The sequence below is a fragment of the Neofelis nebulosa genome, chromosome 3 (assembly GCF_028018385.1).
Source record: "Neofelis nebulosa isolate mNeoNeb1 chromosome 3, mNeoNeb1.pri, whole genome shotgun sequence".
Taxonomy (NCBI): Eukaryota; Metazoa; Chordata; class Mammalia; order Carnivora; family Felidae; genus Neofelis; species Neofelis nebulosa.
Window position 1 is genome coordinate 156,729,256 of NC_080784.1, and position 15,333 is coordinate 156,744,588.

At 32.9% G+C, this 15,333-nt stretch overlaps 1 protein-coding gene across 33 annotated transcripts in view; it reads right to left on the reverse strand.

Moving 5' to 3' along the window:
- ADGRL3 (adhesion G protein-coupled receptor L3) overlaps positions 1–15,333 on the reverse strand; it is an 829,205-nt gene that overhangs the window by 48,404 nt on the left and 765,468 nt on the right. For 12 of the 33 annotated variants that reach the window (XM_058722441.1, XM_058722424.1, XM_058722427.1 and 9 more), the window contains 3 exons: positions 14,755–14,787; positions 6,665–6,691; positions 3,931–4,099 (listed from right to left, as the gene is read on the reverse strand). In XM_058722441.1, coding sequence (XP_058578424.1) covers positions 3,931–4,099; positions 6,665–6,691; positions 14,755–14,787 — 229 coding nt within the window. The remainder of the gene's footprint in view (positions 1–3,930; positions 4,100–6,664; positions 6,692–14,754; positions 14,788–15,333) is intronic. The other 21 variants (XM_058722430.1, XM_058722428.1, XM_058722426.1 and 18 more) reach the window with 2 other exon arrangements.

The window sequence follows — 15,333 nt, forward strand, 5'->3', positions numbered from 1 at the left end:
TGGAGAGTGTGATGCTAAGTGAAATAAGCCATGCAGAGAAAGACAGATACCATATGGTTTCACTCTTATGTGGATCCTGAGAAACTTAACAGAAACCCATGGGGGAGGGGAAAGAAAAAAAAAAAAAGAGGTTAGAGTGGAAGAGAGCCAAAGCATAAGAGACTCTTAAAAACTGAGAACAAACTGAGGGCTGATGGGGGGTGGGAGGGAGGGAGGGTGGGTGGTGGGTATCGAGGAGGGCACCTGTTGGAATGAGCACTGGGTGTTGTATGGAAACTAATTTGACAATAAATTTCACATATTTAAAAAATAAAAAAAAATAAAAACAGAACCAGCATATGATCCAGCAATCTCACTTCTGGGTATACATCCACAGGAAATAAACTCAGGAACTCAAAGAGATATCTACACTCCCATGTTGATCGTGGCATTATTCACAATAGCCAAGACAGGTAAACAACCCAAGTGTTCATCAACGGGTGAATAGATAAAGATGATGTGGTACATACAAACAATGGAATATTGTTCAGCAACCAAAGAAGAAAATCCTGCCATTTGTGACAACATGGATAGATCTTGAGGGCATTGTGTTAAGTGAAATAAGTCAGATGGGGAAAGACAAATATTGTATGATATCACTTATATGTGGAATCTAAAAAAGCTGCACTCATAGAAACAGAGTAGAATGGTGGTTACCAAAGGTTGCGGCTGGAGGAAATGAGAAGGTGTTGGTTAGAGTACAAACTTCCAGGTATAAGATGAATAAGTTCTGTGGATCTAATGTACAGGATGATAATTATAGTTAACAAACGTGTATTATATACTTGAAATATCTTAAATGTTCTCACCACCAAATAGAAATGGTAATCCTGTGAGTTGATGGAAGTATTAGATAACACCATAGTGCCAGTCATTTCGCAATATATGTGTATCAAATTAACACACTGTATGCCTTAAACTTGCACAATATTTATATCTCATTAATATGTCAATTTAAATAAAGGAATAGAAGAAAAATCTCCTAAGATATTTCTGCAATTTCGAACAAAATTACCTGTTTTTTGTTTTGTTTTTTGTTTTTGTAGGGAGAAAGGTTAAACAATTCCTTTTCTATATTCTGTGATGTTGGGTCATGTTCTTGATACCCAATAAAAATGCCATCAAAATTTAAAATTCAAAACATAAAAATGAATGAAAGAATAATATGCTTATTACTTGTTATAAAGCATAAAAGAAAGCTTCTCAGTCAGGGATTGGTAAATTTTTTCATGAAGGGCCAGATAGTCAACATTCAGGCTTTGTCTACAAAGAGGCAACTAGAGATGCTGCTTATGTACTTATTTAAAATTTTAAATGTAACCATTTAAAAACATAAAAACCATTCTTGGCTAACTGGCTGTAAAAATTAAAAGGCAGCTGGACAGATTAGGCCCATGAGCTGTTTGCTAAACTCTGTTCTAATGAATCACAAAATTGAGTTTGATCACATATTTTTTAAAATTTCACTTATGTTAAATATACTAAAAATTCTAGACTTGTTTTTGGATTCTGAGGTTTAATATCTCTTCCTGGATACCAAATGCAATTCCTACCTATACCAGTATGTATATTTGTAAGATGAGAGAAATAAAAATAATTATTGGGAAAACCCTAATAGATACTGGCCAATAAAAAATACTCAACATCAAAATAATTAATATATACAGTACAAAAAGTATTCTCTGCTCTAAAGTAAATTTCTATATAACATTCAAACTTTTAATTTTACTAGGCCAAATTCCTAGCTAATACATAAAATAAAAATAATAGGTAAATCTGTTTCACTATATTTGAAGATGTTATAACTGCTTATGATGGCTCAAGGCTCAATATTCCCTTATTTACACAGACAAATGCTACCTTTTCCTTAATCTCCTGATTTTGCTCCCATCTTTTTACATATATTTCTTGTGACAATCAGTTATGACCTTCTTCTATCAAAATGTAGAAATTTTTCCCAAGTGCTTAGTCTCTCTGACTTCTCTGAAATGTTTTATAATACTGGCTGTTGTCTACTTCTAGACATTTTCTCCTATCTTTAATTTAGTGTATCATCCTTATACTCATTCTTCTCATCGGACACTTCCTTTTTTCCATCTCTATTCCTATGCATCATTTACATGTCCTACTCTTTATACTCAAAGAGTAGGTAGACTGCTAGCTGTTTACAATACCTAATTCCTCATCTTCCTGAGGTAAAAAAGCTAGACTATATTTTCCAGTCTTCCTTGTAGTTTAGGTGGTACCATTGATAGGGTCTTATCTGATGGAAGGTGAGTACAAGTGAAGTAAGCCTCTTTCAGACCTTTTACACAAGATCACCTCTTACTCAGACTACCTACTTGATGCCAATATTCAAACTGACTGTGGAAATCATATATTAATGTTGGTTGAGATTTCATCATCCTACATCCCTCCATGAGGGACCACCATCAACTGGGCCATAAGAATAAAAATAAATATTTACTGAATTAAGCAACTGCAATTTTAGGGGTGTGTATACTAAGTATTTGGGAGGATCATCCATTCTAATACAACCTCTTTTCTACATTAATTCTAATCCATTAGGTTAGAATCCATCCATTCCCTGATAACCTCTACTTTTCTGTAAGCTACATTTATAGGTCTGAGTCATCATTACTATTCTAGCGTTATTTATGATCATGTCAACACATTTATGTGTTATTTATAAATATAAATAATTATTTATAATTTATAATTATAATATATAATTTATAATTATAATAATTTATAATTATTTATGATCATGTCAACACATTTTTTGATACATACCACCACATACAACTGAAACAGAAGACAACTGGACTCATATTGACAAGCAGACACCCTCTCAAGTTTTGTCTAAGATCCCATCAGTCTCTCAAACCAAAATTCATAGACATTGATATATTTACTTTTTATTTATTTTTTTGTTGTTTTCCAAAGAAAAATTTTAGGTGGTGTTATTTCTTCCTTAGAAAATATTTTCACATTTTGACATTTCATTTTCAGAGCCACCTCTCAATATCTCATAATTATTTTTATTACCTTCATGTTACACATGAAGAAACTGGGGCATGAGAAGGTTAATTAACTTGCCCACAGTCACATAAGTAGAAAAACTAGGATTTAGACCCAGACAGTCTTGGCTCAGGGGTCTATGTGATTGGAACTATAATGACCACATTTTTAATAGAGTTAAAAAGTATAAGATGAGAAAATCAATCTTGAGATTTCTAAAAAATGCAATGAAAGTATTTAGGGGCTAAAATTAACTTTGAAAATGAATATTTTAAGTCATTGTAAATGTGAAAAATCACAAAAATAGACCAGCATAAAAAATTAAATATTGCATTCTAATCATCTAACTCATAGATTTTATAAAATAGGTTTTAAAGAAAAGAAGTACACAGACATTTACTTAGTACTTCATTATTTATTTAGGAAACAAATATTATTATAAAATGTTAAACATTTATATTTTCCAGTATATGCAAACTGTGTTTTAAAGAAAAACAGAAAAAACATATTTCTTACGCCATATACACCATCTCACAGCTCCATAACATCTTAGAAAGCTATTTCCAATACACAAATTCCATGTGTCTGACAATAATAATATTAAAGGCTATAAGGTCAAGCCTACAAGAATATACTTTTATTCATTGTCCAAATCAGAAAATATTTTGATTTTTTTTGCAGTTAAATACATTCACTGACTATTACGCATCTATTTTGTGTCTTTTATTTTTACTATTGTAAAAATAAAATTAATAAAGTAATATATTCATTTCTTAGAGGCCAAAATATCAAGAATGATTTATATTATGGTTGGTTTGTTATCATGAGATACATATGCCATTTATTCTTGAACAGAGAATTTTTGCTTACCTTCTTTTGTAGGACACAATGGAAAATGAATATAAACATTCCCTGTAGAGAATTGAAAATGGTGAAGAGATACGCCATGATGACTGTGCTTTCATTAATATACATGAGTCCAAAGGCCCAGGTCAATCCTAACAGGCAGAGAAGAGCTATTGCACCTATAACCCATGACCTGTAGAGAGAAAAGAAAATTAAAGGTTATCAAATGATCGGCCATTAATTAACACAATCATATAATATCAACAATACTGACACTGAAAAAAATGTTACGGTAAGTTTTATTGACAGAAAATGTAAGACAGGTGGTATAAGTACTTTAAGAGTTTAATGGGGACTACAAGTTTTCAAATTTGAGGAGATATACATGAATGAAAATGTTATGAACACAGAAATTCGTTTGAGCAAAAGCAGATTTGTACTATTCAATTATTCATGTATTTGCAGCACATATGCAAATGATATGGAGATGTAATTATGGTGAATGGCAAGGGGGAAAAAGTCTATAAAGCTATGTTAGTTTTCACTGGCCTCATTGTTATGATAACATTTGTTTGATTGGACTCTCTCCGTTAGTGCTTCATCCGATACGCTTTTACCCCATTTTTCCAAATTTCCTCTTTTTCCATAAAAATTTTAGTATTACTGACAAAAATAGAGCTCATATTAGAAGGAGCCAGTATATGGAATATATGTATGAATTTTAAGAGCTCTATTTGTCTGTTTCTATAGTTATGTAAAACAAATGTGATACAGCGGGTGGGAAAAATTGCTCCACTCTGCATTGCAATCTACTTTGCCTTTGGATTGCTGTCTTCTAGGTTAAGCTGGACTAGACTTTGAAAATCAGGCAACTGGCAGCTTTGTTGAAAAGAATCTTAAAAGCTCAGGGCACCTTCATCTCTTTGAAGGGTCTATAAATTCGAAGGAGAAGATGGAGCTGAGAATGGGATGGAGCGGCATGAACAAAGTAGGCTAGAATGGAAGACAATTCTCACTCTCCATTCCCTTAGTTTCCTCCAGCTGCCATTCGCAATAGTAATCAACGGGTGACATAAGTCCATATATTTGTGGCCATGTGTTATGTACTTACTATCAATGTAGAATGAATCTTTCCAATAGATGGGAATTCAATATGTGAAAATGGAATCCTTTTCAACTCCTCTCTAAGTGTATGGGAGAATAGGACCAAACCAGTCTAGATTTCTATATCCTCATGAAACCACCCTTTCCTTTCCCAACACACCTCATTTGAACAGAGTAAACTAATATTTCTTTTCATCAGACTACACTCCTCCACTTGCATTGTCTAAGGAAGAAATGTTTATTGGGATTGAAACTTTGCAACATGAAGGGGTTAAAAAGAAAACACATGTATTTACTATAATCTGAAGCTGGGTTGAGTAAAGTTTTCAGAGAGAACTACATCTTAAGAAAGATATGGTCCCAAAGTAGTCAATTAATATTAAAGTCTTGTTAAAATAAATCATGAATATTTACTATTTTTCTTCAACAACCATCAGCTACTATATTCCATATTTAAATATCCACTAAATTTAACATGTTCAATTTAAAACATTAACATTATTGAATAAAGAATCCCTACAGGAGGTTTGCCATTGTATGTGGAATGTTTGCTTATATGAATTAGAAAACATCTTAGATATTAATATTTTATTCTATAACTAGATTAAAAATATGGGAACTTTCAAGGTAAAGCTCTCAGCTTCTTCTTGCAGACATTGGAAAAAGGAAAAATGGAAAGAATACCATTAAATCAAGGCAAAATTGCTATTTAAATTTAGAAATACAAGTATAGGATAAAATCCTCAAGTTACTAGTATCTACTTGTAAACACATGATGGGCCCAAGAGTTAATAATATAAAACTGCAATGAGCCCAATTTCTAAAGAAAAAAATAAGCAAGAGCATGAAGAAGTAAGTGAAATGTCATTGGAGAAAATGAAAACAAAGGACTCTTCACCAGAAGAACAAACTGAAAGTCTACAGTAAGGTCACTCCTTGGTTGCCAATCAAGTTTATTGTGGCAGGACACGTAATTTTAAAATGTACAAAAGAAAAGAGCCCAAATATCAACACTTATGTTTACTCTTATCAGATTAGTACAGACTTGTAGCTTTGTGTCAGAAATTTAAAAGGTATATTCATAAACAATTAGATCATTAATCCAATGGCATGTGTCAAAATTAAAAGAGATAAATTTGCATATGTAAAATTGAATTTTTGAAGGAGGCATTTTTTTTCCTTTTTGGATATTTAAAAGAGAAATCCAGTAATAACCAATGCAATCGGGTAGTTTCATACTCGTAAGGTCATTTTGAAGGTACCCCGCTAAATCACAAAATAATTTTAGCTGAGTGATGTCCAAACAAACAAGAGAAATGACAACATATGCAGCACAGAGGAACACGTCACAATGAAAGGAGAAAGCTACGAAAAGCGAAACAAGTCTGTACCACATGAAGTTGCTATTACTGTGGCACTGATTTCAGGTGATATCCAATTAAAAGAGGTGAAGCAGAATTTGTTTTTGGCAATACACCTGCAGCATATTTATTCTGCATACAAGTTGTATGCCTGATTATTTTCCTGCACAGTTTGCTTTTCTGCCTCAATGTGAATGACAGAAGCTCTAATGATTTTTCAGTACTGATCTGACAGCTGGTTCATGGGACCACACTGATAAATGGAATTTATCAGCCATTCAGGTCATTCTTACTTGATGAAGGGTCTGTTATCCTCATAGCTAAAGAATGCATAGACATAAAGACAAGAACACCAACATTAGCATTTTATGACAAAGATTTCATATGAAAAATATTCTCCTGGTCCCCAAAAGCCTCTGTACCCCACCTCCCTACAAGGCATCATAGCCTTCCCTCTGTATCCAGAAGGTAAATCCTAAAATGACCATGAGAACTTACATAACAAGGAATAAAATCAATTTTACAATACTGCAATAGCCCTTATGAGACTAAAAAATTCCACTTTTTCATCATGTGCTCATATTACTTGTGACTTGACATAGACATTTATTTCTTAGAGATCGCATTTCTCTAGAGAATGAGAAATCTTATGAGCAATCTGGAAAAGGCTTGGGGGGATACTTAGAATGACAGACTCCTTGTCACCTAAAGGTATCCTTATTCTGTAATATTAGTAGGTAAGATTACTTAATTATGGACAGTACATTTCTAAGTAATTTTAACTTGCAGATGATTGATCTGAGATAAAACTGAACACTATAGCCCTTTGAAAATAATCAATCCTGACCACTTTAAAATTCTTTCTGTTAGTGTATTAAGAAAAAATCTGAATAATTTTTTTCTAGTAATAGGAGCAAACATACAGCACCCGTTCATGATCACTTATGTTAACTAATTTGTTTTGTATCATTCTGATAAAGTAAGATCCCAGTGCCAAATTAGTAAAGATTAAGTTAGGGAACATTTCAGATCATCCTTTTGTAAACAGTCTGTTCAGTGAATTGTGACAGAATAGAAAAGAGAAACTCTCTGCTCTTTTCTCTTGCTAGGGGCAATCGTTTCCAATATTACGCATACACAAATAAAGCCCTTGGGCCCCAACTGTGATGCATTTTTGATTAAAGAGAACAACTGATGGGAAACCTCGCTTCTCCAAAATGATGACAGAATAAAGAATGGAGTAAGATCCTGGGATTTAAAGCCAGTTTGTTTGGAAATTACATCCTAGATAAGCCACTTAACCAGTTATTTGATCTCAGGCAAAAATTAACTAACCTGTGGTTGTGTCAGTTTATATATCTATAAAATGGTAATAATCATACATAGGTTTCTTGTAATTATGGAATTATATATTATATATAAAGTTCTCAGAATGGTTCCTGGTATGTATTGTGTACAGTAAATATATTGTTACCATTAGACTATTTAAAGCTCGAATAAAGTCACACTGAAAATATAGAATCTCTCACCCAAAGAGTAAAACACCAAATAATAGACATTGAGTAGTCAAATTCACTTGAGGACATTTCAGGAGCAATATTATGCAGTAAAATAGATGCGGCGGAAATAAGTTTGTAAATGGAGCAGGGAATGACTAACTGTGCGGTCTAATATGGTGACTACTGGCCACATGGGTTTATTTAAATTTAAATTCTTTAAAATGAAATAAAGCTTAAAATTCAATTCCTTAGTCACACTAGTCACATTATAAGCACTCAAAAGCTTCAGTAGCTGCCATATTGAACAGTGCAGTTTTAGAACATTTCTGTGTTCACAGAAATTTCTATTGGACATTGCTGGACTAAGACATTCAAAGAAGGTTTTAAGCCAGAAAATGGAATTCCAAGTGATATTTAAATAATGCCATGGATATGTGAAAGGTAAAGAGTGAAGAATTTCTTAGAATTGATTGTTTTTAATAGTTGTAAACTGTTCCTACAAAGAAAATCTTGTACTTAGGTTAATATTGAAATGTAATACTATGAGACTTATCCCATTATATGCATTCCCACTGCATCCATATATTCCACCTGTAATTCCAAGGTTATGATTGGAATAACTATTTCTACCTTCATCAGTATAGTGGAACGTCAAGTAAAGAAAATTTCAGAGGCTGGCATATAGGAATATATGCAAACACACTGTACGAAATTGTACTGAGCTATCTAAACGTTTCAAAAAATAAAATACAAAACTTGCACTGTAATCGCTGGAGTGAGATGTTTTCCCATTAATGGGAAATATCAAAACAGGGTACAATTCAGCAGTTTTTGTTGGCAATTGTGGGAAAGCACCAGTTGTTCCACTCAATAACCCAGATTGTAATCCCAGCTTCACTTACAGTTAGCTACAGCCATGCATTTAAGTAGTGTCCACTGGGATGCGAACAGAAGCGAATTGTGACATTTCTGGGTCTTGCCAATTAAAGGATTGCAGTCGGGCTTCCCTTGACCAGTTTTTCCTCCCCCCCCCTTTGCTAGGAGAAAATGACAGGAGAGCCTCAGATTCAGAAATGGAAGCTGTTTACTGATGTGGAGCTGGCGTATTAGATTTAGACCACTTTTAAACAACAAATTTAGGCCACTATATTTTAGAGTATTTTTTTAACTGGGGCTTAGCCTGTGCAATAACTGATAAAGCATTTAATTTGTATATTTTAGCCATAAGAATTACAGTTCATATTGAATATGAAATCCATGCTCACGGACAAAGAACCATTCATTATTTCTAGAATATAATAAATAATATACAATAATTCAAAATCTAAAGAACACTGAGGATTACCTAAAATATATCAGCGCTTTCCATCATCTTGTCAGATATTCTGTTGGCTTAGAGGATCTAGTTTAATAATGTCTTTCTACTAAATTCAAGTTAAATTGATCGTAATGTTGCCACCATTTATGGCGGCAAAACTGTATGCTATTGATTCATCTTTTTATTTATCTACAAAACTAGTCTCTAAAGCTCAATAATTTTCATTCTGATTTACCAATGAAAGCTTATTGAAATAAAGTCTCATTCCATGCTGTATGACGAAAACAATTTCAGTGCAGTTATCTTAAGATTTTATATAAAATTTAAAAAAAAAAAAAAAAAAAAAGAAGGGGCGCCTGGGTGGCGCAGTCGGTTAAGCGTCCGACTTCAGCCAGGTCACGATCTCGCGGTCCGTGAGTTCGAGCCCCGCGTCAGGCTCTGGGCTGATGGCTCGGAGCCTGGAGCCTGTTTCCGGTTCTGTGTCTCCCTCTCTCTCTGCCCCTCCCCCGTTCATGCTATGTCTCTCTCTGTCCCAAAAATAAATAAAAAACGTTGAAAAAAAAAAATTTAAAAAAAAGATTTTATAAAAATATGGACACAAAGGCCTAACATGCTCTTGGCAGATGTTAACAGGAATTTTCAGGTTACCTTATAATTTCTAAGTGGTGACTTTCTGAAAATGAAGTAAAATGTCTTGCACATACAATTTTTAAGAAACAAAAAGAAACCATCCTTTCTTTAGCAAATATATTTTTTTGCCAAACATTTTAGTTTATTATTTTATTGAACTAACATCTAAAATTAAAAGCTTTAAATATTAATGTCATAAAATTATCTTAAACTGTGATCATTAGAATCAATATCAGAATCAAATTTTTATGGGTCTTTGCACAGGTTGATAATAATTATGCATATATTTATGTATTTTATAACAATTTCAAAGCCCACAAAAGGGCTATTAAAATCTAGCCCCATGGAAACAACTCAGAATACATCTTCAAGAGGACTGATTTCTTAGCCAAAATATTAACTGATACATACTAATACTGTGATATAAAGATTCATAATACAGAATATCAGTATAGACAGATAATGAAAGGATAGAAATAATGTGAATGAGTCAAGTTAATTGTCGGATATTTTTTTTCAATTTTAAGAGTTCAAAAGAGAACGTTGTTTTGGGAGATATTTTTTGAAGGAAATATCTAAAATTCAAGATATAAGGAAGATAGATTAGTTAAATAATTTAGAACTTTCCCTTCTATTATATTTACATATAGAATTTTTGTTGTTGTTGTTGTTGTTGTTGTTGTTTTAAGTAGTGGGATGGGTAATGTTTGGTGTGAAGGAAGATGGAGTGATGGGAGGTGTATTTGAGAATTTAATCCCCATGCCAAAAGATCTGATCATTAAGTCACAGCAGGTAAAGGAAAATGAATGGCTTAGGCAGAATTGTAGATAGCATCAACATTCATCCCACTCATCCTATCAGGATGAATGCATTCTGGGTTGCTTGGGTGACTCAGTTGGTTAAGCGGCCAACTTCGACTCAGCTCATGATCTCACAGTTCCTGAGTTAGAGCCCCACACAGGGCTCTCTGTTGTCGGCATGGAGCCTGCTTCAGATCCTGCCCCCCACCTCTCTCTTTGTCCCTTCCCTGCTCACACCCTCTCTCCCCAAATAAATAAACATAAAAAAAAAAAAGATGAATGCATTCTGGGATCCTCTGGAATTGGGTAGTTTGCTAATTGTTGTTGGTAATTGAACTGTATGTTTAATAGTGAGAAAGAGAGCTATCAAAGTGTAGATAGATATCCTGATTAGTATCCCAATATTTCCACATTCAGTATGCAGCTAAATTTACTTTCTCTGGTGTGAAACTAATTGTATCAAAGGAATAAAGACATTTCCCCTTGAATTTGGTTTAGGTTACCATAGCAATGAGAAAGGTATTGTCAGTGAATTTCTTATATAAATATGTATCTTATATAAAGTGTATTCTTCATTCTTCATTGAAGAAAAAATAAAAAGCTAACAAATACTTCTGTGTCTGTATGATAAGCAGGTTTTCTACTGTTCTTTAATCAGTTCCCAACTGAGGACTAAGAAGGATTCAGTTACCCACATTCTAAAAGGATCTGGCAACAACCCACACTAATGGACTTCAGGTAGAAGTAATCTTTGAGACACTGGTTTGCCAAACTACCAATCTGGGGTTCCCCAGTCTTTACAACTGGAATCATAGAGACAAGGTCTTTTAGGACTATAATGTTCACACAGACTACAGGAAGCAGTGGAAAGAAAAAGGAAAGTAACACCTTTACTTGTACTAATTCCCCAGCAACAAATCTTAGCAGACAATGGGAATGTTTTAAATGGGATATATTTTTCGAGTTTTAAATTGATCAGACATTTAAACACCAGAATAGCCTGGTCAAGTAGCCACATCTAAGACAGCATTTAGAGATCTGCTACCCAGTGGTTAAGGAATATTTAAGATAGCATGCCTCAAAGAGTAGTGATCAGAGCAAAATCTAAATATTTCATGTTTCTACCTCACTCTGTTAAAAATGCTTAATCAATTAGTAACAGGACAAAATCGTGACTGTTTTATATTTCTTTCAAATGTATTTTATATATCAGGACTATACTATCTTAGAATTATATTCAATTCTCTCTCTTAACCACTACAGGAAAATTAAAGAAAAGTCATTTAGAATATAATTCAACATTTCTGAGTAAAATATGAAAAATGTTTCATTATGGTCATATGTTTAAATCACTAAGTATTAAAGACATTAAAAATTCTTAGAAAAATATGAAAGTCATATAACATCAATGTAGAAATTATCAACGGCAGAGAAGATGATTGTATTTCAACTATGGATTTTATTGCAATGACAGTATTACTATTAAAAGCTATATTGCTACATTTTGTTCATACAAAATTTATTAAGAGGAGAATGAAATGAACCAAATAAATAAAATAAATAGCTTAGAATATATCATGAACACTTTCATTCCCATGAATCAATGTCCCTATAATAATATTACAGATTTGAAAGCATACACCAATATTAAATTTTTAATCACAGATTTCACACTGCTGATGAATTGGGTAAGTCTGAAATTAAGCAGAATTGAGTATAATAAATCAGGATCAATAAATATTAAATCAATGACTGATAAAACTTTAATTATATTATCTTTACAACTCAATGTTATGCAAATTTTTACAACCCAATATAATATGGTTAAAGAATTAATTTATATATGAAAGAAATTAAGGATATCAATTACAAGAATGAATAATGAGCATATATTGTACATAGCTACAATTTTATTACAATTCAGTGTCTCCATCTACCAGGTTTATAAAAAATGACTTGGTCATTTATGGTCATTTATGATTCATGCAAATAAGATATCAAATTTTGGAATCTTATGTTGAAAGCAAATAATATCACCCTATGATAATGTATTAATTTTAATGTATAGAAGATAGTATAGGCAGGTTTTTCCCACTATCCTATGAAACCTGTCATAAACTCAGATGGTGTAAAGCAATGAAGGAGTTACATTAATTTATATGTAAATTTTTTTGAGTGTTCCTACACCCCAAAAGTAATCTCTCTTGGACTTGTCTTTTTTTCCCTAAAGTTTACTTATTTTTTTAAGCAGTATCTACATCCAGTGTGGGGCTTGAATTCACCATCCCGAGATCAAGAGTTGCATGCTCTTCTGACTGACTTAGCCACGTGTCTCTCTCTTAGGTTTTTCTGATCCCCTACAACACATCTTGCTAACAGATGCACAACATAAACTGAGACAAAGCACAGATGCTCACAGATACAATTCAAAGCTATGGTGACTTGATGCTGAGATGCTGAGCGTAGTTCCCAGGGAAGGAGCTTGGCAGCACCGCTCTTGTTGCTCAGGATGTGCACTGCTTCTGTAACAGCTCGCTGCACAACACTGAGCTCTAGTTTTGCTTTTCACCTTTTTTTTCCCATAAAACGAATATCCTGTTCAGATTTTTTTCAATTAGCAAAAATAGCTACCAATGTAGGCCTTTCGCAAAAACGAAATAGATTAGCAAAAACTTTTGAAAATAGGGGGATACCTGTATATCATAGTAACTGAAAGCTTGGACTTGTGAATCATCTTGGCCTGAGTTTGAAAGCCAGCTGAGACTTTTACTAACTCTGCAAACTTGGGCTAATTATTTAACTTCTCTGATCCTCACATTCCTCATCTGTGAAATATGGATGAATACACAAATTTTTTTCCCCATTTTTCCCCCATGTTGTGTATATTAAATAAAAGGGCTTCATTGGCAATCTTCAACACACACAAAAATATGCAAATTTACAAAATTTTAATTTACAAAAGTACCATATAAATATTTGCTATTATAATTACTGCTGTATACTGACCTTCTGACTTCAAAAAAAGGGATCAAGGGAAAAATACAAACACAGTGCTACATTAGGTTTCCTTTTAAGTGTTTTGGAAATTCATATATTAAGTAGAAATCCAAAGGGGAAAAGGGAGTCACTGACTCTTTTTGAAATGATCCTCGGTTTTACTTTTAAAAAGCCTCAGTTTATGCAATGTTTCATTGAAAATTTTCTTTGGGCATAGTAAATGCTGTGAATTTTTACATTCTCATTTGAAATGGGGTATATCTGGATTCCTAATGAACATTAAAGTCAAATCCCAGAGTTCTCTGAATTAGATGAGAAAGCTAAATTTAATTCATAAACATGGTGTATCCTCAGTGTCAAAAAGTGCACTGAGGAACCACAATGTCCATTAAATGAAATCATTTGAATAAAATCACATGTGAAATGTTCATAAAAACTCATTAAGAGATATCTGTTCTAAAATAGGGCTTAATTAATATTTTGATGACTTTTTTGAAAATTTTAAATCATGAATAGGAAAAGATGAGATAAATGCTATCTATATAAAGAGAAATTTGTGTTTCTTTTTGGTATGTTTTATCTTGTAATCAGTGAAAAATGTGGCTTTAGTCCATAATATCTCAAAATCCATAAAGTAATAACTACAAGTTGAAATATCTTCTTTATTGATACTTGTAATTAAAACCACAATGTTTACTGTTCATTGTCTGAGGGCCAGTGTTTTTTAGACTCCCACAGAGTTTTAGAATTTTCTGTTTCTTCAGAACATGTGATTACTGGGCTGGTAAAATTTGGTCATTGCAATGCAAGGAGATGAAGTTCTTTAAAGAATATACTACATACTTTCAGGATTTCTTTTTTTCAACTTAGAAGACGCACAAACTTTTAAGTTAAGTAAAATAACTCAGGGAATTAATAACTTTTTTTGTATTCATGCCAAATGTGTTTTGACAAGTTGAATTGCTATTATACTCTTTCTCATGCCATATGGTATCATCACCTCTTGTTGCAACAACTTATGATAGAAACATTCATCATACCCCTTCTGTGAATAAACACCTTATTATAAACTGCTTGTAAGAACAACTAAAACATAAAAAAAAGCACAACCGAGTATTTAAAACATGTCTGTACTTACTAAAGATTCCAATAAATGGAACCAAGGGAGGCACTGAAATACAACAGAAAGCAGACAAGTTTTATTTAATTGTGGACAAGTAAGGTAACCTTCATAAGCTTTAGTTTACTCACCAACACAATGAGTAAAATAATCTCGCTAGGATCTTTTCAGGGTTAAATGGAACCAAGGAAAGAATAGCCTATGGCTCTTAGGTTATCAGCTGGTATAAGCTATTGAAAAGCACTCTGAATTCTTGAATTTTTCATTCATAGGAACAGTGAAGGTCTGTTGGTAAAGAATTTGAAGAAGTTGCCCCCACACAGATAGGGCATAAGAACTAATTCCTTGGACAGTGAGTAGGCCTAATTAATGATCCAAGATTTCTACCACATCCTACTTTTAATAAGATGTTGTTATTTACAATTAAATTTGCTACTGGGAATGTAATCTTGAAATTATGTCAATGAAGAAAAAAATTAAGCAATATAATAAGTAAATCCAATTTTGTAGATATATAAAAAGCTCCAAATAGCAAAGTTAACAAATTTTAACTCAATCACATTTCAGGCCAAAGGGCAGCCTCAATAAAGTACTAAG